General features: G+C 47.5%; 1 protein-coding gene across 4 annotated transcripts in view; it reads right to left on the reverse strand.

Annotated features, from left to right (window-relative positions):
- Window positions 1-20,603, reverse strand: part of LOC116957548 (uncharacterized) — a 31,322-nt gene extending 10,719 nt beyond the window's left edge. Inside the window, exons 1-6 of one of the 4 annotated variants that reach the window (XM_076056512.1) lie at window positions 19,954-20,603; window positions 19,795-19,874; window positions 18,641-18,697; window positions 16,746-16,900; window positions 15,703-15,904; window positions 12,601-12,766 (exon numbers count right to left, since the gene is read on the reverse strand). In XM_076056512.1, the coding sequence (XP_075912627.1) occupies window positions 12,601-12,766; window positions 15,703-15,904; window positions 16,746-16,900; window positions 18,641-18,683 (566 nt within the window). In that variant the 5' untranslated portion in view covers window positions 18,684-18,697; window positions 19,795-19,874; window positions 19,954-20,603. Of the gene's footprint in view, window positions 1-8,725; window positions 12,362-12,600; window positions 12,767-15,702; window positions 15,905-16,745; window positions 16,901-18,640; window positions 18,698-19,794 lie in introns of those variants that run through there. The other 3 variants (XM_076056511.1, XM_032979784.2, XM_076056510.1) reach the window with 3 other exon arrangements.
- Between the last annotated feature and the right edge of the window lie 1,905 nt (window positions 20,604-22,508).

Here is a 22,508-nt window from a genome sequence, read left to right on the forward strand (position 1 = left end):
CGATGGTTTGTGCAGAGGCGGAGCCAGGGAGCTTCAGGTTAGCGGTGGTGGTGGTGGTGCTGGGGAGGGAGGGAGGGAAGGCAAACCAGCAGGCAATGAAACATTATAGAGGAGCTGTCAGCGAGTAAGGAGTTGTTGGTGAGGAGTTGTTGGTGAGGAGTTGTTAGTAAGTAAGGAGTTGTTAGTAAGTAATGAGTTGTTAGTAAGTAAGGAGTTGTTAGTAAGGAGTTGTTGGTGAGGAGTTGTTAGTGAGGAGTTGTTAGTAAGTAAGGAGTTGTTAGTAAGTAAGGAGTTGTTAGTAAGGAGCTGTTGGTAAGGAGTTGTTAGTGAGGAGTTGTTAGTGAGGAGTTGTTAGTGAGGAGTTGTTAGTAAGTAAGGAGTTGTTAGTAAGGAGTTGTTAGTGAGGAGTTGTTAGTAAGGAGTTGTTAGTAAGGAGTTGTTAGTAAGGAGTTGTTAGTAAGTAAGGAGTTGTTAGTAAGGAGTTGTTAGTGAGGAGTTGTTAGTAAGGAGTTGGTAGTAAGGAGTTGTTAGTAAGGAGTTGTTAGTGAGGAGTTGTTAGTAAGGAGTTGTTGGTGAGTAGTTGTTAGTAAGGAGTTGTTAGTAAGGAGTTGTTGGTAAGTAAGGAGTTGTTAGTGAGGAGTTGTTGGTAAGGAGTTGTTAGTGAGGAGTTGTTAGTAAGGAGTTGTTAGTAAGGAGTTGTTAGTAAGGAGTTGTTAGTGAGGAGTTGTTAGTAAGGAGTTGTTAGTGAGGAGTTGTTAGTAAGGAGTTGCTAGTGAGGAGTTGTTAGTAAGGAGTTGTTAGTAAGTAAGGAGTTGTTAGTGAGGAGTTGTTAGTAAGGAGTTGTTAGTGAGGAGTTGTTAGTAAGGAGTTGTTAGTGAGGAGTGTTAGTGAGGAGTTGTTAGTAAGGAGTTGTTAGTAAGGAGTTGTTAGTAAGGAGTTGTTAGTAAGGAGTTGTTAGTAAGGAGTTGTTAGCAAGGAGTTGTTAGTAAGGAGTTGTTAGTAAGGAGTTGTTAGTGAGGAGTTGTTAGTAAGTAAGGAGTTGTTAGCGAGTAAGGAGTTGTTAGTAAGTAAGGAGTTGTTAGTAAGGAGTTGTTAGTAAGTAAGGAGCTGTTAGCGAGTAAGGAGTTGTTAGTAATGAGTTGTTAGTGAGTAAGGAGTTGTTAGTAAGGAGTTGTTAGTGATGAGTTGTTAGTGAGTAGTTGCTAGTAAGGAGTTGTTAGTGAGGAGTTGTTAGTAAGGAGATGTTAGTGAGTAGTTGTTAGTAAGGAGTTGTTAGTAAGGAGTTGTTAGTAAGGAGTTGTTAGTGAGGAGTTGTTAGTAAGTAAGGAGTTGGTAGTGAGGAGTTGATAGTAAGGAGTTGTTAGTAAGGGGTTGTTAGTAAGGAGTTGTTAGTGAGTAGTTGTTAGTGAGGAGTTGTTAGTGAGGAGTTGTTAGTAAGGAGTTGTTAGTAAGGAGTTGTTAGTAAGGAGTTGTTAGTAAGGAGTTGTTAGTGAGGAGTTGTTGGTAAGGAGTTGTTAGTGAGGAGTTGTTAGTAAGGAGTTGTTAGTAAGGAGTTGTTGGTGAGGAGTTGTTAGCAAGGAGTTGTTAGTAAGGAGTTGTTAGTAAGGAGTTGTTAGTAAGTAAGAGAGTTGTTAGTAAGTATGGAGTTAGTAAGTAAGTAAGGAGCTGTTAGCGAGTAAGGAGTTGTTAGTGAGGAGTTGTTAATAAGGATTTCTTAGTAAGTAAGGAGTTGTTAGTGAGTAGTTGTTAGTAAGGAGTTGTTAGTAAGTAAAGATTTGTTAGTAAGGAGTTGTTAGTAAGGAGTTGTCAGTGAGGAGTTGTTAGTAAGTAAGGAGTTGTTAGCGAGTAAGGAGTTGTTAGTGAGTAAGGAGTTGTTAGTAAGGAGTTGTTAGTGATGAGTTGTTAGTGAGTAGTTGTTAGTAAGGAGTTGTTAGTGAGGAGTTGTTAGTAAGGAGTTGTTAGTGAGTAGTTGTTAGTAAGGAGTTGTTAGGGAGTAGTTGTTAGTAAGGAGTTGTTAGTGAGGAGTTGTTAGTAAGTAAGGAGTTGTTAGTGAGGAGTTGATAGTAAGGAGTTGTTAGTGAGGAGTTGTTAGTAAGTAAGGAGTTGTTAGTAAGGAGTTGTTAGTGAGGAGTTGTTAGTAAGTAGTTGTTAGTAAGGAGTTGTTAGTAAGTAGCTGTTAGTAAGGAGTTGTTAGTGAGGAGTTGTTAGTAAGGAGTTGTTAGTAAGGAGTTGTTAGTAAGGAGTTGTTAGTAAGGAGTTGTTAGTGAGGAGTTGTTAGTGGGTAGTTGTTAGTAAGGGGTTGTTAGTAAGGAGTTGTTAGTGAGGGGTTGTTAGTAAGGAGTTGTTAGTAAGGAGTTGTTAGTGAGGAGTTGTTAGTGAGTAGTTGTTAGTGAGGAGTTGTTAGTAAGGAGTTGTTAGTAAGGAGCTGTTAGTGAGGGGTTGTTAGTAAGGAGTTGTTAGCAAGTAAGGAGTTGTTAGTAAGGAGTTGTTAGTAAGGAGTTGTTGGTAAGTAAGGAGTTGTTAGTAAGGAGTTGTTAGTAAGGAGTTGTTAGCAAGTAAGGAGTTGTTAGTAAGGAGTTGTTGGTAAGGAGTTGTTAGTAAGTAAGGAGTTGTTACTAAGTAGTTGTTAGTAAGGAGTTGTTAGTAAGGAGTTGTTGGTGAGGGGTTGTTAGTAAGGAGTTGTTAGTGAGTAAGGAGTTGTTAGTAAGGAGTTGTTAGTAAGGAGTTGTTAGTAAGGAGTTGTTTGTAAGGAGTTGTTAGTGAGTAAGGAGTTGTTAGTAAGGAGTTTTTAGTGAGTAGTTGTTAGTGAGGAGTTGTTAGTGAGGAGTTGTTAGTGAGGAGTTGTTAGTAAGGAGTTGTTAGTAAGGCGTTGTTAGTGAGGAGTTGTTGGTAAGGAGTTGTTAGTGAGGAGTTGTTAGTGAGGGGTTGTTAGTAAGGAGTTGTTAGTAAGGAGTTGTTGGTGAGGAGTTGTTAGCAAGGAGTTGTTAGTAAGGAGTTGTTAGTAAGGAGTCGTTAGTAAGTAAGAGAGTTGTTAGTAAGTATGGAGTTAGTAAGTGAGTAAGGAGCTGTTAGCGAGTAAGGAGTTGTTAGTAAGGAGTTGTTAATAAGGATTTCTTAGTAAGTAAGGAGTTGTTAGTGAGTAGTTGTTAGTAAGGAGTTGTTAGTAAGTAAAGATTTGTTAGTAAGGAGTTGTTAGTAAGGAGTTGTTAGTGAGGAGTTGTTAGTAAGTAAGGAGTTGTTAGCGAGTAAGGAGTTGTTAGTAAGTAAGGAGTTGTTAGTAAGGAGTTGTTAGTAAGTAAGGAGCTGTTAGCGAGTAAGGAGTTGTTAGTAATGAGTTGTTAGTGAGTAAGGAGTTGTTAGTAAGGAGTTGTTAGTGATGAGTTGTTAGTGAGTAGTTGTTAGTAAGGAGTTGTTAGTGAGGAGTTGTTAGTAAGGAGTTGTTAGTGAGTAGTTGTTGGTAAGGAGTTGTTAGTGAGTAGTTGTTAGTAAGGAGTTGTTGGTGAGGAGTTGTTAGTAAGTAAGGAGTTGTTAGTGAGGAGTTGATAGTAAGGAGTTGTTAGTAAGGAGTTGTTAGTAAGGAGTTGTTAGTAAGGAGTTGTTAGTAAGTAAGGAGTTGTTAGTAAGGAGTTGTTAGTGAGGAGTTGTTAGTAAGTAGTTGTTAGTAAGGAGTTGTTAGTAAGTAGTTGTTAGTAAGGAGTTGTTAGTAAGGAGTTGTTAGTGAGGAGTTGTTAGTAAGGAGTTGTTAGTAAGGAGCTGTTAGTAAGGAGTTGTTAGTAAGGAGTTGTTAGTGAGGAGTTGTTAGTAAGGAGTTGTTAATGAGTAGTTGTTAGGAAGGGGTTGTTAGTAAGGAGTTGTTAGTGGGGGTTGTTAGTAAGGAGTTGTTAGTAAGGAGTTGTTAGTGAGGAGTTGTTAGTGAGTAGTTGTTAGTGAGGAGTTGTTAGTAAGGAGTTGTTAGTAAGGAGTTGTTAGTGAGGGGTTGTTAGTAAGGAGTTGTTAGCAAGTAAGGAGTTGTTAGTAAGGAGTTGTTAGTAAGGAGTTGTTAGTGAGGGGTTGTTAGTAAGGAGTTGTTAGCAAGTAAGGAGTTGTTAGTAAGGAGTTGTTAGTAAGGAGTTGTTAGTAAGTAGGGAGTTGTTAGTAAAAAGTTGTTAGTAAGGAGTTGTTAGCAAGTAAGGAGTTGTTAGTAAGGAGTTATTGGTAAGGAGTTGTTAGTAAGGAGTTGTTAGTAAGTTGTTGTTAGTAAGGAGTTGTTAGTAAGGAGTTGTTGGTGAGGGGTTGTTAGTAAGGAGTTGTTAGTGAGTAAGGAGTTGTTAGTAAGGAGTTGTTAGTAAGGAGTTGTTAGTAAGGAGTTGTTAGTGAGGAGTTGTTAGTAGGGAGTTGTTAGTAAGGAGTTGTTAGTAAGGAGTTGTTAGTAAGGGGCTGTTAGTAAGGAGTTGTTAGTAAGGAGTTGTTAGTAAGTAAGGAGTTGTTAGTGAGGGGTTGTTAGTAAGGAGTTGTTAGTGAGTAAGGAGTTGTTAGTAAGGAGTTGTTAGTAAGGAGTTGTTAGTAAGGAGATGTTAATAAGGAGTTGTTAGTGAGTAGTTGTTAGTAAGTAAGGAGTTGTTAGTAAGGAGTTGTTAGCAAGGCGTTGTTAGTGAGTAGTTGTTAGTAAGGAGTTGTTAGTGAGGAATTGTTAGTAAGGAGTTGTTAGTAAGTAGTTGTTGGTAAGAAGTTGTTAGTAAGGAGTTGCTAGTGAGGAGTTGTTAGTAAGGAGTTGTTAGTGAGGAGTTGTTAGTAAGTAAGGAGCTGTTAGCGAGTAAGGAGTTGTTAGTAAGGAGTTGTTAGTAAGGAGTTGTTAGTAAGGAGTTGTTAGTGAGGAGTTGTTAGTAAGGAGTTGTTAGTAAGTAAGGAGCTGTTAGCGAGTAAGGAGTTGTTAGTAAGGAATTGTTAGTAAGGAGTTGTTAGTAAGGAGTTGTTAGTGGGGAGTTGTTGGTAAGGAGTTGTTAGTGAGGAGTTGTTAGTAAGGAGTTGTTAGTGAGGAGTGTTAGTAAGGAGTTGTTAGCGAGTAAGGAGTTGTTAGTAAGGATTTCTTAGTGAGTAAGGAGTTGTTAGTAAGGAGTTGCTAGTAAGGAGTTATTAGTAAGGATATGTTAGTAAGGAGTTGTTGGTAAGGAGTTGTTAGTAAGGAGTTGTCAGTAAGGAGTTGTTAGTAAGGAGTTGTTAGTAAGGGGTTGTTAGCAAGTAAGGAGTTAGTAAGTAAGGAGTTGTTAGTAAGGAGTTGTTAGTAAGTAAGGAGTTAGTAAGTAAGGAGTTGTTAGCGAGTAAGGAGTTGTTAGTAGGTAAGGAGTTGTTAGTAAGGATTTAGAAAGTAAGGAGTTGTTAGTAAGGAATTGTTAGTATGTAAAGAGTTGTTAGTAAGTAAAGAGTTGGTAGTAGGTAAGGAGTTGTTAGTAAGGAATTGTTAGTATGTAAAGAGTTGTTAGTAAGTAAGGAGTTAGTAAGTAAGGAGTTGTTAGTAAGGAGTTGTTAGTAAGGAGTTGTTAGTGAGTAATGAGTTGTTAGCAAGGAGTTGTTAGTAAGTAAGAGAGTTGTTAGTAAGTATGGAGTTAGTAAGTAAGTAGGGAGTTGTTAGTGAGTAAGGAGCTGTTATTAAGTAAGGACTTGTTAATAAGTAAGACTTGTTAGTAAGTAAGGAGTTAGTAAGTAAGGAGATGTTAGTAAGTCGTGTCCTCTATACACAACTGCGCACAATTCTGTGAGTCACTTATAACCGCTTTGCCGTTACTTATTGCCAATTATGGACTAAGATTATTGTCCTATCATCTCATAGAGTCCCTGGCACGTCATCATAATATTCTACACAGTGGCAGTGGTGATCGCAAAATGCCGATCTATTACTAATCAACCCCAATGATCTGATCTATTATGGATTTAGATCGGATCATCGGGGGGTGTTTAAATGTGGCTGGAGGCCAATGAGAGAGTCCTGAATACCAAAAGCGAGGAGCTTTAACGGGGATGGAACTTCTATTAATATTTAGACGGCTCCGCCTGCCTGCCTTCACACCACAGCGTGTGTGGGTACAACGCGGTGCGCTTACACCAGCGCATCGCGTTGTGACACTGATGGCCTTAAGTTCGGCTGATCAAAGTTTGTTTGTGGTGGTTGTTGTGGTTGTTGTTGTTGTTTGACTGACATCCCACTGGGATTTTTTTGCACGCAGCGTTGGTGGTGGTGACTCTAATTGTCATCACTGATGGTGATTGACACCATGCGTGTTGTAGGTGTCTCTAATTGTCATCACTGATGGTGATTGACACCATGCATGTTGTAGGTGTCTCTAATTGTCATCACTGATGGTGATTGACACCATGCATGTTGTAGGTGTCTCTAAGTGTCATCACTGATGGTGATTGACACCATGCGTGTTGTAGGTGTCTCTAAGTGTCATCACTGATGGTGTTTGACACCTTGCGTGTTGTAGGTGTCTCTAAGTGTCATCACTGATGGTGATTGACACCATGCATGTTGTAGGTGTCTCTAAGTGTCATCACTGATGGTGATTGTCACCATGCATGTTGTAGGTGTCTCTAATTGTCATCACTGATGGTGATTGTCACCATGCGTGTTGTAGGTGTCTCTAGGTGTCATCAATGATGGTGATTGACACCATTCGTGTTGTAGGTGTCTCTAAGTGTCATCACTGATGGTGATTGTCACCATGCTGTTGTAGGTGACTCTAAGTGTCATCACTGATGGTGATTGTCACCATGCGTGTTGTAGGTGTCTCTAAGTGTCATCACTGATGGTGATTGACACCATGCATGTTGTAGGTGTCTATAATTGTCATCACTGATGGTGATTGACACCATGCATGTTGTAGGTGTCTCTAATTGTCATCACTGATGGTGATTGACACCATGCGTGTTATAGGTGTCTCTAATTGTCATCACTGATGGTGATTGACACCATGCATGTTGTAGGTGTCTATAATTGTCATCACTGATGGTGATTGACACCATGCGTGTTGTAGGTGTCTCTAAGTGTCATCACTGATGGTGATTGACACCATGCGTGTTGTAGGTGTCTCTAAGTGTCATCACTGATGGTGATTGTCACCATTCGTGTTGTAGGTGTCTCTAATTGTCATCACTGATGGTGATTGACACCATGCATATTGTAGGTGTCTCTAAGTGTCATCACTGATGGTGATTGACACCATTCGTGTTGTAGGTGTCTCTAAGTCTCATCACTGATGGTGATTGACACCATGCATGTTGTAGGTGTCTCTAAGTGTCATCACTGATGGTGATTGACACCATGCGTGTTGTAGGTGTCTCTAATTGTCATCACTGATGGTGATTGACACCATGCGTGTTGTAGGTGTCTGTAATTGTCATCACTGATGGTGATTGTCACCATGCGTGTTGTAGGTGTCTCTAAGTGCCATCACTGATGTTGATTGACACCATGCATGTTGTAGGTGTCTCTAATTGTCATCACTGATGGTGATTGACACCATGCGTGTTGTAGGTGTCTCTAAGTGTCATCACTGATGGTGATTGACACTATGCATGTTGTAGGTGTCTCTAAGTGTCATCACTGATGGTGATTAACACCATGCGTGTTGTAGGTGTCTCTAAGTGTCATCACTGATGGTGATTGACACCATGCGTGTTGTAGGTGTCTCTAATTATCATCACTGATGGTGATTGTCACCATGCTTGTTGTAGGTGTCTCTAAGTGTCATCACTGATGGTGATTGACACCATGCGTGTTGTAGGTGTCTCTAAGTGTCATCACTGATGGTGATTGACACCATGCGTGTTGTAGGTGTCTCTAATTGTCATCACTGATGGTGATTGACACCATGCGTGTTGTAGGTGTCTCTAATTGTCATCACTGATGGTGATTGACACCATGCGTGTTGTAGGTGTCTCTAAGTGTCATCACAGATGGTGATTGACACCATGCGTGCTGTAGGTGTCTCTAGATGTCATCACTGATGGTGATTGACACCATGCGTGTTGTAGGTGTCTCTAAGTGTCATCACTGATGGTGATTGACACCATGCGTGCTGTAGGTGTCTCTAGGTGTCATCACTGATGGTGATTGTCACCATTCGTGTTGTAGGTGTCTCTAGGTGTCATCACTGATGGTGATTGTCACCATGCGTGTTGTAGGTGTCTCTAATTGTCATCACTGATGATGATTGTCACCATTCGTGTTGTAGGTGTCTCTAGGTGTCATCACTGATGGTGATTGACACCATGCGTGTTGTAGGTGTCTCTAGGTGTCATCACTGATGATGATTGACACCATGCGTGTTGTAGGTGTCTCTAATTGTCATCACTGATGATGATTGACACCATGCGTGTTGTAGGTGTCTCTAGGTGTCATCACTGATGGTGATTGACACCATGGATGTTGTAGGTGTCTCTAAGTGTCATCACTGATGGTGATTGACACCATGCGTGTTGTAGGTGTCTCTCATTGTCATCACTGATGGTGATTGACACCATGCGTGTTGTAGGTGTCTCTAATTGTCATCACTGATGATGATTGACACCATGCGTGTTGTAGGTGTCTCTAGGTGTCATCACTGATGGTGATTGACAGGGGCGAACCTTGCACCGGGCTGGCCTGTAACTTTTCTCACCGTCCTGGGAGTAGCGACCAGCTGGGATCCCTCGTGGGCTTGAGGACGGTGTGAACAACGATGAGATGATTGACAGACAAGACTCGGTGTTCTTTGCAACAATGTTTAATATTGTTATTGCCTTATGGGTCTTAAACCATTTACTGAATAAATAAAAGTGCAAATTCTCTGACACAGCTTTTGTTTCTTTGACACAACTTTTGTTAATCACGGATTTTCTCCACCAATGCTTTTAAAAAAGTATTTTTTTCCAATATACAGATTTTATGAAACTATTTACAACCACAAATACATAAAATGGACCTTAATGAGAAATATTTCCCAATACTAAACATTAAATGCGTTAGGTGTCTAAAACAGTGGCTTATGGTCACTGAAACTATGGGTCTTCTACATCAGTTTTTCCAACCCTTTCTAGACCCACGTTCACTGCCAACCCTCTAAACAAACGTGACGAAACACTTGCAGTAAGAAAAGGATGGCTTCATGAGGAACATCGTGGTGTCTTCAAGCGCTCTGCAGAGCAATTCCCATGGCCTTGTGGATTGCTGTGGACTGCGATCCAGAGGTCAGGAACCACTCCTCTCTATCCATACTTCCCATCCGTAAATACACACAGCATGGGTCAGCGAGATAATTTACCAGTAGAAAAAATACAATGCACATTATATATAGTACTTTATGAGAAGTTTAAGGCACGTACAAGAATCATTCGTGACAAAATGCGTCAAACATTCCCAGTGCAGGAACCCTTTGAGTCACTCAGTGGTTTTATCGGTAAAGTCACGTATGTAGAAATACAATAAAATTATATTAAAACAAAAAACCATCACGACGTTTCGATCACAACGCAAGCGATCTTCATCAGGTGTCAAGAACAAATCACGGAGGTGACTTTACCGAAAAAACCAATGAGTAATTTTATGCAGTCACGAAAGCTTTAATACTTTATTATCACACTTCTACGGGGAAGTTACCGTTGTAATCATGTGTAAGATGTGCCCTTTTTTGAGCTGCCGTTTTGTATTTACAAGAGGTGGTCATTTTTTGAGCTGCCGTTTTGTATTTACAAGAGGTGGTCATTTTTTGAGATGCCGTTTTGTATTTACAAGAGGTGGTCATTTTTTGAGCTGCCGTTTTGTATTTGCAAGAGGTGGTCATTTTTTGAGCTGCAGTTTTGTTTGTGTAAGATGTTGCGTGTTTGAGCTGCCGCTCTCGCTCTGGCCCCTCCCCCCCTCCAACTTTATTTCCTATTTAAGCTTCTGTTCATCCCTCCAACCCCCTCCCCTCTCTCTCTGCCTCCCTGTCCGTCTTTCCTCCCTCCTTACCTCTTGGTGGACTTGTATATGTATTTCTACTGACCGTGTACCTCGTATTTTTCATTCTATCTATGCTGGTATGTGCAATCCAAAGGTTGAACACGAAATTTAACGTTCTTCTGAAATTCGTGGTCCGCCAGGAAGTGTCTAACTGTGTTGTTGGTCTGACTGGATGTGCTACACGTAATGTTTTTTCAGTCTCACGACCAACACCGGTGACGATGATCGATTTTGAATGACCGTTTTAAACTTGGCTCGGGGTGGGGGGGGGGGGTATAGAGGTACTGTACAACTCGCGCATAAGCCGCCACCTTAAGCGCCATGGTGTTCTCTGGCGTGCGTAGCTACGAGTGCTCGTGGTAATCGACGCAACCCTTCAGCGCAACTCATAGATTAAGGTAAAAATCTTTCTATAATGCTGTTTAAGATTGTGCTTTTTCGCCATTAAAAACTTTTTCTGCTCGAATCTTTCCTGTAAAATGCCACGTTCTTGTTCTATTGAGACAAGGAATACGTTGAATGTGTAGGGGACTGCTTCGAAATGCTCAAAGCTGGTTTTCAACAAAAGTGTTCAGTAGAGGCCGACCGGAAATTCGGTGTCGGTGTCGGTTTCGGCGCCGAGAAAAAACCTGCTCCGCTTTGTGGTGCATAGGCAATGTTTATGCCCTTTCGGTCCCTATCCCACCTCCATTCACACGGAGTAGCATTCCTATGGGGGGAAGTCCCCGCTATGCGTCGTTTCGTTATGAGTCGCAACTCTCCGGTCCATAACAGACATACCTGGGGGATCCCCTGAAACAGAGAGGGGAGGTAACGGAGAGTCTTAGGAGGATCGTGTAGGTGGAGAGTGCGATGTCTCAGTCGATTGGGGACCCGGTTGGGAGCCAGTGGGGGAATCTTGAGGATTGTCTGTGATGAGGTTTCGTTTACAGAAGCTGTGAGTTGTGGCAGCAGCAGGATTCTGGATCGTGTGGAATTTAGCGGTGAGGGATTTGAAGTGGGCAAAGAGGAGTGTGGAGAGTCACAGAGAGGGAGAGAGATGGTCAAAGCACGGTCTGTAAACAATCAGCTCATGAAGCACAGGCAGTCAGCACTGCACTCACGCATGGCACTGTGGGTAAGAGAGCGGCTCCACGTGGCGGCCAGGGTGGTCACGGGGGGAGCCCACGGAAGATTTCTTCAAACGGCGTTCGTGCCTTTGTCTCCGTTGTCCCCCCTTAGTGTCCATTCACCTCCATCAGTGGATGCCCATTCTCCTTCACATTCACTATCGTCAGTGGATGCCCATTCTCCTTCACGTTCACCATCATCAGTGGATGCCCATTCTCCTTCACATTCACCATCAGTGGATGCCCATTCTCCTTCACATTCACCTCCATCAGTGGATGCCCATTCTCCTTCACGTTCACCATCGTCAGTGGATGCCCATTATCCTTCACGTTCACCATCGTCAGTGGATGCCCATTATCCTTCACATTCACCATCGTCAGTGGATGCCCATTCTCCTTCACATTCACCATCGTCAGTGGATGCCCATTATCCTTCACGTTCACCATCGTCAGTGGATGCCCATTATCCTTCACATTCACCATCGTCAGTGGATGCCCATTCTCCTTCACGTTCACCATCGTCAGTGGATGCCCATTATCCTTCACATTCACCATCGTCAGTGGATGCCCATTCTCCTTCACGTTCACCATCGTCAGTGGATGCCCATTATCCTTCACGTTCACCATCGTCAGTGGATGCCCATTCTCCTTCACGTTCACCATCGTCAGTGGATGCCCATTCTCCTTCACGTTCACCATCGTCAGTGGATGCCCATTATCCTTCACGTTCACCATCGTCAGTGGATGCCTATTATCCTTCACATTCACCTCCATCAGTGGATGCCCATTATCCTTCACGTTCACCATCGTCAGTGGATGCCCATTATCCTTCACGTTCACCATCGTCAGTGGATGCCCATTATCCTCCACGTTCACCATCGTCAATGGATGTCCATTCTACTTCACGTTCACCATCGTCAGTGGATGCCCATTCTCCTTCACATTCACCATCATCAGTAGATGCCCATTCTCCTTCACGTTCACCATCGTCAGTGGATGCCCATTCTCCTTCACATTCACCATCGTCAGTGGATGTCCATTCTCCTTCACGTTCACCATCGTCAGTGGATGCCTATTATCCTTCACATTCACCATCGTCAGTGGATGCCCATTATCCTTCACATTCACCTCCATCAGTGGATGCCCATTATCCTTCACGTTCACCATCGTCAGTGGATGTCCATTCTACTTCACGTTCACCATCGTCAGTGGATGCCCATTTTCCTTCACATTCACCTCCATCAGTGGATGCCCATTATCCTTCACACCACCGTGCATGTCTGCCTTCCCATCGCCACTGAAATATAAAAAGACAAAGGGTTAAAATCACGATAAAAACACGAGTTTACAATCCGGGAGCACGGTGCCTGCTCCCGGCAACGCCTGCACACATTTCACGGGGGAATGACGCCAAGGGTCTCAGTGGTGCCGACTGAGCGTCTGACTCAGAGTCAGCGCCTCTGAGAACCCGGCCCAGCCTCCTGTGCTCACGTTCTGGGCTGGGGGGGATTCTGGGCTAGGGGGGTGTGGAGCCACCTGCGTGAGCGGGGGGAGCTCCCAGACGACCAAGGGTGCATCTTGATGAAGAGGATGACAGCCGCAGACGCCAGGATCACGCCCGCCACCACTATCACCATCAACACCGTGTCCCACCAGGAGTGGACACGTGGTGTGGGCGAGGTCTCACCGCGTGATCGTGCAGCTGCAGAGACACGGACGGCGGTGTCAAGAACCAAAGACTGAGAGAGAGTGGGGGGGGGGGGCTCAACGAGACCCCCACTCACACCCAGCACCACCGCCTCACTCAGCGACTCAACACAGCTTCACGTGCAGCAGGGAGAGACCACTCACTCAACACGGCTTCACGTGCAGCAGGGATAGACCACTCACTCAACACGGCTTCACGTGCAGCAGCAGGAAGAGACCACTCACTCAACACGGCTTCACGTGCAGCAGGGAGAGACCACTCACTCAACACGGCTTCACGTGCAGCAGGGAGAGACCACTCACTCAGCACGGCTTCACGTGCAGCAGGGAGAGACCACTCACTCAACACGGCTTCACGTGCAGCAGGGAGAGACCACCCACTCAACACGGCTTCACGTGCAGCAGGGAGAGACCGCTCACTCAACACGGCTTCACATGCAGCAGGGAGAGACCACTCACTCAACACAGCTTCACGTGCAGCAGGGAGAGACCACTCACTCAACACGGCTTCACGTGCAGCAGGAAAAGAACACTCACTCAACACGGCTTCACTTGCAGCAGGGAGAGACCACTCACTCAACACGGCTTCACGTACAGCAGGGAGAGACCACTCACTCAACAGAGATCACTCACTCAACACGGCTTCACGTGCAGCAGCAGGGAGAGACCACTCACTCAACACGGCTTCACGTGCAGCAGGGAGAGACCACTCACTCAACACGGCTTCACGTGCAGCAGGGAGAGACCACTCACTCAGCACGGCTTCACGTGCAGCAGGGAGAGACCACTCACTCAACACGGCTTCACGTGCAGCAGGGAGAGACCACCCACTCAACACGGCTTCACGTGCAGCAGGGAGAGACCGCTCACTCAACACGGCTTCACATGCAGCAGGGAGAGACCACTCACTCAACACAGCTTCACGTGCAGCAGGGAGAGACCACTCACTCAACACGGCTTCACGTGCAGCAGGGATAGACCACTCACTCAACACGGCTTCACGTGCAGCAGGGAGAGACCACTCACTCAACACGGCTTCACGTGCAGCAGGGAGAGACCACTCACTCAATACGGCTTCATGTGTAGCAGGGAGAGTCCACTCACTCAATACGGCTTCACGTGTAGCAGGGAGAGTCCACTCACTCAACACGGCTTCACGTGCAGCAGGGAGAGACCACTCACTCAGCACGGCTTCACGTGCAGCAGGGAGAGACCACTCACTCAACACGGCTTCACGTGCAGCAGGGAGAGACCACTCACTCAATACGGCTTCACGTGTAGCAGGGAGAGTCCACTCACTCAACACGGCTTCACGTGTAGCAGGGAGAGTCCACTCACTCAGCACGGCTTCACGTGCAGCAGGAAAAGAACACTCACTCAACACGGCTTCACTTGCAGCAGGGAGAGACCACTCACTCAACACGGCTTCACGTACAGCAGGGAGAGACCACTCACTCAACAGAGATCACTCACTCAACACGGCTTCACGTGCAGCAGCAGGGAGAGACCACTCACTCAACACGGCTTCACTTGCAGCAGGGAGAGACCACTCACTCAACACGGCTTCACGTGCAGCAGGGATAGACCACTCACTCAACACGGCTTCACGTGCAGCAGGGAGAGACCACTCACTCAACACGGCTTCACGTGCAGCAGGGAGAGACCACTCACTCAACACGGCTTCACGTGCAGCAGGGATAGACCACTCACTCAACACGGCTTCACGTGCAGCAGGGAGAGACCACTCACTCAATACGGCTTCACGTGTAGCAGGGAGAGTCCACTCACTCAATACGGCTTCACGTGTAGCAGGGAGAGTCCACTCACTCAACACGGCTTCACGTGCAGCAGGGAGAGACCACTCACTCAGCACGGCTTCACGTGCAGCAGGGAGAGACCACTCACTCAATACGGCTTCACGTGTAGCAGGGAGAGTCCACTCACTCAACACGGCTTCACGTGTAGCAGGGAGAGTCCACTCACTCAGCACGGCTTCACGTGCAGCAGGAAGAGAACACTCACTCAACACGGCTTCACTTGCAGCAGGGAGAGACCACTCACTCAACACGGCTTCACGTGTAGCAGGGAGAGACCACTCACTCAACAGAGATCACTCACTCAACACGGCTTCACGTGCAGCAGCAGGGAGAGACCACTCACTCAACACGGCTTCACTTGCAGCAGGGAGAGACCACTCACTCAACACGGCTTCACGTGCAGCAGGGAGAGACCACTCACTCAACACGGCTTCACGTGCAGCAGGGAGAGACCGCTCACTCAACACGGCTTCACGTGCAGCAGGGAGAGACCACTCACTCAACACGGCTTCACGTGCAGCAGGGATAGACCACTCACTCAACACGGCTTCACTTGCAGCAGGGAGAGACCGCTCACTCAACACGGCTTCACGTGCAGCAGGGAGAGACCACTCACTCAACAGAGATCACTCACTCAACACGGCTTCACGTGCAGCAGCAGGGAGAGACCACTCACTCAACACGGCTTCACTTGCAGCAGGGAGAGACCACTCACTCAACACGGCTTCACGTGCAGCAGGGAGAGACCACTCACTCAACACGGCTTCACGTGCAGCAGGGAGAGACCACTCACTCAACACGGCTTCACATGCAGCAGGGATAGACCACTCACTCAACACGGCTTCACGTGCAGCAGGGAGAGACCACTCACTCAACACGGCTTCACGTGCAGCAGGGAGAGACCACTCAGTCAACACGGCTTCACGTGCAGCAGGGAGAGACCACTCACTCAACACGGCTTCACGTGCAGCAGGGAGAGACCACTCACTCAACACGGCTTCACGTGCAGCAGCGAGATTCTCTCTCCAGCTCTGCACCCTCCACCCTGTGATCTGTGACCCTTGACCTCCCCACCCACCTCCATCTGCACGAGCGACGCTCCCCTCTCATTCACCTGCAACCGACACGTTCAGCTTCACCTCTCGTTCCACCTTCCAGTCGTTCGTCCCACAGCTGGTACAAATGACATCGCACTTGAACACGGGGCTGAGGGTCCTGGAGACATTGAGGAGCCTGAGGGAGCAGTCCCCCTTTTCCTCGTCTCCCGCAAACTCAGCTCTTCCAAGCCAGGGATTCCCAAGTTGCGAGTCATAGATCTGGAACGGCACAGAGCACAAATTGTAATATTAACCACAATCCTGCTATGATCAAATCACAATGAACCTGAACTATGATGAAATCACAATGAACCTGAACTAAATTGGATCTTAATAGCCACAAGAGCTTTCAACAGACAACGGGACAAGAAGTCACAGCTCATCGAGACGCTGAGCTTCCTCAAAAGATGTCGCGACAACAAGCTTGAAAGACGCGGTCTGGGCTTGGCTGTGTTCACTCCAGCGCTGTCCTCTGGACTGTCCGGTCCCTTCACCTGATGAAGGCCACTTGTGTTGTGGCCGAAACGACGTGATTTTTTGTTATTTTACTTTGTTTTACCGACGTGACTTTACCGAATAAAACCAAAGAGTATGGATCCTTGATGTCACGAAAGCTTCAAATCTAGAGGGGTTGAGCTTTCTTAATACTTTGACTGGGGATGCCAGGGGTTGTAGGCTTGGGCTGCAAGATGGCCAGGAGATTGTGGTACAGCCATGGATTTGATTTGTAGATAGTGTTAACGATTCTCTCTATCTATGGATTGAGTCTGTGTAGAGCTTTGCCCATTATCCCTTTGTGTGACGGGGTTTTTCTCTGGGTTATCCGGTTTCATCTCAATATGATTCCGAACCCTCACGGACTCAAATGGTCAAGACCCTTCTCATTAATAGGGTCTTGCGACTCGGTGCGACATTCCTGGGTGATTAAGCGACTATTTTATTATTCTGGAACCAAGCAAACCCCAAATAGAATTGCATTACTTCTAGTTACTGAGTTGTATATTTAGGGTTGACATGGAAGGAGGTTCTCACATTGATGATATCATCTGTGCTTACTTACTATGTAGCATGTCGGCATCGTGAGCCACGTGATGTAGAGGCCACTCGAGACGGTCGACGGTGGGGAGAATGAGCAGGGAAGAGTCACGCTCTCCCCCTCCGTCACATCCACGCTCTCCGGTAGGGAGAGCTGCAGTTTCACAGCAGACTTCACAGCTACACAGGGAGAGAGAGAGAGAGACCGGGCACTCTCATGAGAGATGTCTCCACAGAGAGAGAGAGGTATCAGCAATACCCTATCACTGTATAGACAATACAGATGTCTAGATAGGGACCGATTACTGTTGTTAAAGTGCTCACCACAGGTTTACTCAGCAATAGCATCGCCAGAGGTGGTCTAGATGCAGGCGTTACACACAGAGCGGCGCTGTAACATTCACGTTGACACTGACCAAGTGTCGGTGAAAAACAAAACGAGGAGCTCACTGAAGAGCAGTGACCTAAAATGAGCGTCATTTGTGGGGGCTAATGCCCCCCTTCCCCACCCCCCATTACGTGGGGGCTGATCTCCCCCCCTCCACCCCCACTCGTGGCTGTTTAGGGTTAATCAATTATTTCTACTAAGCCGTTGTGTCAACAAGCCCGTTCGTGGCTGTGTAGAGTTAATCAATTATTTCTACTAAGCCGTTGTGTCAACAAGCCAACGGGCGCTCGGAATCAATCAATCAATCTATGCGCGCAGCGCGGTCAAGCATCCCTCTATTTAATTATTTATTTGTGTGTGCACGCGTGTCCCACCCACACTGATTTATAGTCACCCACACACCATCGTACGCCGATCGCTACCCCGCCGTTCTTCACTCGCACCACGCGTCACAACGTCAGTCTGTGCTAAGATTTATTTCCCGGAGCGAATAGTTGAACCCCCGTTTACGGCCACCTCCAGCCAGCACCCTTCCTCCTATCACCGACCCGTCGCGGAGTGCGTCTATCCCCCAGGCTCGAGCTGACTGCGAGCTGGGCTGAATTGGCCCCCTCCCGTACTGACCCACCTTTCCAGCTGCACCCTGCAGGCATCCCACGGACGCTGAGGGTGGCTGGTGTTCTCTCCCACTGCTCCAGAAGGACTCTATCTAATTTTCCCTCCTGCGGCCCCCTTATGTTCCCAAGCCCGTTAACCCCCGGGTCACATGACGTCATCCTGAGCATCCAATCGGATCCTCTTTGCGGCCGTTTTGAGCGCTCTGGCCGTTGGGGGGAGGGGAGGTCACGTCATCCCCCCCCCCCCAGTCCCATTGTCTCTGTGCCTGCGTTCCTCGCCGTTGACTCATCGATAATCCCCCCGCTCCCACCCACTTAAGTCAACTCCTTATCTGCCCAGGGGCTTTTCCCTCCCACTCCCACTGTTTGCCCTGCCGCTGGGTGCTGGTTGAAATTCCCATCCCCTCCCTGCTGTGTAAGCTTCATCGCGGCCGGCCTGTAAAGCTCCACGTGCTGAGCCAGCCCGGTGCGGCATCAGGAGCGCTGATGTCACACGCAATGAACGAGTCGAGATGCATGTTCAACGATCATCATGGATTCTGCATCTGGCCCTGCTTGGCCCTGGGCGAGTGTCGGATGTCCTGCGAGGCCGGCGCGGTCTGGTTCGGGCTCAGCGCTGCGATCTTCAGGGGGAAACCACCAGGACAGTGAGGGACCTACGCCGGCACGGCTCGGGTGTGTCAGTGGAAAACCACCAGTACCGTGAGGGCCCTGGGCTGGCACGGCTCGGTTGTCTCAGTGGAAAACCACCAGGGCCGTGAGGGCCCTGGGCTGGCACGGCTCGGTTGTGTCAGTGGAAAACCACCAGGGCCGTGAGGGCCCTGGGCTGGCACGGCTCGGGTGTGCCGGTGGGAAAGGGGTCTGAAGGAGACCACCCCAGGTGTGCTGAGTGAGTGCTTCTCGGTGCGAACTCACGCAGGAGGGAGATGAACGCCGCTGCGACCAGGAGCCACTTCATGGTGCCTCCGTCTCCTGATGAACACGGAAGGGAGTGGTTCATCGCATCTCTCGCTCCACTCACCACCACGGTTTTCTTTTGAGCCTCGACCCAATTGGTGCTCGACCACGTGACGCCAAAAGGCGTCACACAACTCAAAGACAATGCCACTATCAAAGTAATGAGGGCTCGGGGTGAGCATCTACATCATTAGACCTCCTTTGCCAGTAGCAAAATATAATAATAGGATTCATACTCTTGGGGTTTTATCGGTAAAGTCACGTAGGTAAAGTCACCTACGTGACTTTACCTACGTGACTTTACCGAAAAAAGCAAAGAGTATGAATCCTTGCAGTCACAAAAGCTTCAAATCTAGATATAATAAAAGGGGTTTTCCCCTTTTTCACACAGCTCAAAGACAATGCCACTATCAAAGTAATGAGGGCTCGGGGTGAGCATCTACATCATCATTAGACCTCCTTTGCCAGTACCAAAATGTAATAATAAAAGGGTTTTTCCCCTTTTTTCTGGCAATAAAACTGAAACCTTCTTACGAGGATTCATGTTTACTGCATCAACCACAATACTTGCAGTCAAAATGCAAACAAAAAACCCTATTATTATATGTTGGTACTGGCAAAGGAGGTCTGAAGCAGTGCGTACGGGGAGTGACATCACAGAATATCCGAATCAAGCTTTGAAGATTTCCTACAATATTGGCGGCATTTTTGTTTAGGTTTCATAACCGAAGATGTTGAACAGCTGTTGACTTTACACGTCCTCGATTAACAACCATAGTGCACTCGTTATTTAAATAGGTGCAACAAACGTGATATGTTTTTACTTTAGAAAATTATAGAATTCATCATGGGACATTTTTGGCCAGTATCAAAGTAGAAAAAATAAGAATATTTGTTTACATTTCTGTCATTATCAGTTATTTAGTTTTATATATTGTCGATTATTGAGGATGCATTAAATACGTTAATTCAAACGTGTCATACATGTTTACGAACAGATTTGATGAATAGAACAGCAAATATTATCACGATGTCATGAATACCTTCAAGACGGATCTATTCACACTTTGTGTACAGCATAAATAAAGGTGCTGATGTTGATGACTACTCACCCCCAGCCTCCTGTCACGTGTCTCTCTTCTCATCACGTGTCTCTCTTCTTGTCACGTGTCTCTCTTCTTGTCACGTGTCTCTGTCTCTCTTCTTGTCACGTGTCTCTCTTGTCACGTGTCTCTGTCTCTCTTATTGTCACGTGTCTCTCTTCTTGTCACGTGTCTCTCTTCTTGTCACGTGTCTCTGTCTCTCTTCTTGTCACGTGTCTCTGTCTCTCTTCTTGTCACGTGTCTCTGTCTCTCTTCTTGTCTCTGTCTCTCTTCTTGTCACGTGTCTCTGTCTCTCTTCTTGTCTCTGTCTCTCTTCTTGTCATGTGTCTCTGTCTCTCTTCTTGTCTCGTGTCTCTGTCTCTCTTCTTGTCTCTGTCTCTCTTCCTGTCCCGTGTCTTCTTATAGCCAGACCAGACCGGTGACACGACGACGTCACTGTTGGCATCCGGCGACCCCATTGGCCGCAACGAGGCAAGGGGCCGCCCACCGCACCGTCCGCAACCAATCCGCGACGCGTTCCTGCACAGACACTTGTCACACGCGTTCCAGAGACACCAGCACACGCGTTCCTGCACAGACACTTGTCACGCAGCATTCCTCCAAACACCGTCACAAACAAAGCCGACAATCTCGGTTCTCGTTCTTTGTTTTTTTTTCCGCTGTGAACTATGCGGGTCACGTGGCCTACTGTAGCTAGGTAAGAGTTGCGTGGGCGCCGACCTTCAAAGGTGCTGGTCGCTTGCGGCTCACAGGGAGATACCAAACAAATATAACTACACTGAAACCTGACCCCCACGAACCCTACAACTACCACGAACCCTACAACCACCACGAACCCTACAACCACCACGAACCCTACAACCCCCACGAACCCTACAACCCCCACGAACCCTACAACCACCACGAACCCTACAACTACCACGAACCCTACAACCACCACGAACCCTACAACCACCATGAACCCTACAACTACCACGAACCCTACAACTACCACGAGCCCTACAACTACCACGAACCCTACAACCACCACGAACCCTACAACCACCACGAACCCTACAACCACCACGAACCCTACAACCACCACGAACCCTACAACCACCATGAACCCTACAACTACCACGAACCCTACAACCACCACGAACCCTACAACCCCCACGAACCCTACAACCCCCACGAACCCTACAACTACCACGAACCCTACAACTACCACGAGCCCTACAACTACCACGAACCCTACAACCACCACGAACCCTACAACCACCACGAACCCTACAACCACCACGAACCCTACAACCACCACGAACCCTACAACCACCACGAACCCTACAACCACCATGAACCCTACAACTACCACGAACCCTACAACTACCACGAACCCTACAACTACCACGAACCCTACAACCACCATGAACCCTACAACCACCACGAACCCTATAACCACCACGAACCCTACAACCACCACGAACCCTACAACCACCACGAACCCTACAACCACCACGAACCCTATAACCACCATGAACCCTACAACCACCACGAACCCTATAACCACCACGAACCCTACAACCACCATGAACCCTACAACCACCACGAACCCTACAACCACCACGAACCCTACAACCACCACGAACCCTACAACTACCACGAACCCTACAACTACCACGAACCCTACAACTACCACGAGCCCTACAACTACCACGAACCCTACAACCACCACGAACCCTACAACCACCACGAACCCTACAACCACCACGAACCCTACAACCACCACGAACCCTACAACTACCACGAACCCTACAACCACCACGAGCCCTACAACCACCACGAACCCTACAACCACCACGAACCCTACAACCACCACGAACCCTACAACCACCACGAACCCTACAACCACCACGAACCCTACAACCACCACGAACCCTACAACTACCACGAACCCTACAACCACCACGAGCCCTACAACTACCACGAACCCTACAACTACCACGAACCCTACAACCACCATGAACCCTACAACTACCACGAACCCTACAACCACCACGAGCCCTACAACTACCACGAACCCTACAACCCCCACGAACCCTACAACTACCACGAGCCCTACAACTACCACGAACCCTACAACCACCACGAACCCTACAACCACCACGAGCCCTACAACTACCACGAACCCTACAACCACCACGAGCCCTACAACTACCACGAACCCTACAACTACCACGAACCCTACAACTACCACGAGCCCTACAACTACCACGAACCCTACAACCACCACGAACCCTACAACCACCACGAACCCTACAACTACCACGAACCCTACAACCACCACGAGCCCCACAACCACCACACCCCCTACAACCACCACTACCCCCACGACTCCCCACGACCCCACTGCCCCCACTACCCCCACGACCCACACTCTACCCCTACACCCCAGCACCACCACACACACAGAGGCGAGGTTGTGAGTGCTGGGGGTACCCACACTCTACCCCTACACCCCAGCACCACCACACACACACAGGCCTGGTTGTGAGTGCTGGGGGTACCCACACTCTACCCCTACACCCCAGCACCACCACACACACAGAGGCGTGGTTGTGAGTGGTGGGGGTACCCACACTCTACCCCTACACCCCAGCACCACCACACACACACAGGCCTGGTTGTGAGTGGTGGGGGTACCCACACTCTACCCCTACACCCCAGCACCACCACACACACAC

This window comes from Petromyzon marinus, chromosome 76 (genome assembly GCF_048934315.1).
Source record: "Petromyzon marinus isolate PM22_M1 ecotype Great Lakes invasive population chromosome 76, UKy_Petmar_22M1.pri1.0, whole genome shotgun sequence".
Classification (NCBI taxonomy): Eukaryota; Metazoa; Chordata; class Hyperoartia; order Petromyzontiformes; family Petromyzontidae; genus Petromyzon; species Petromyzon marinus.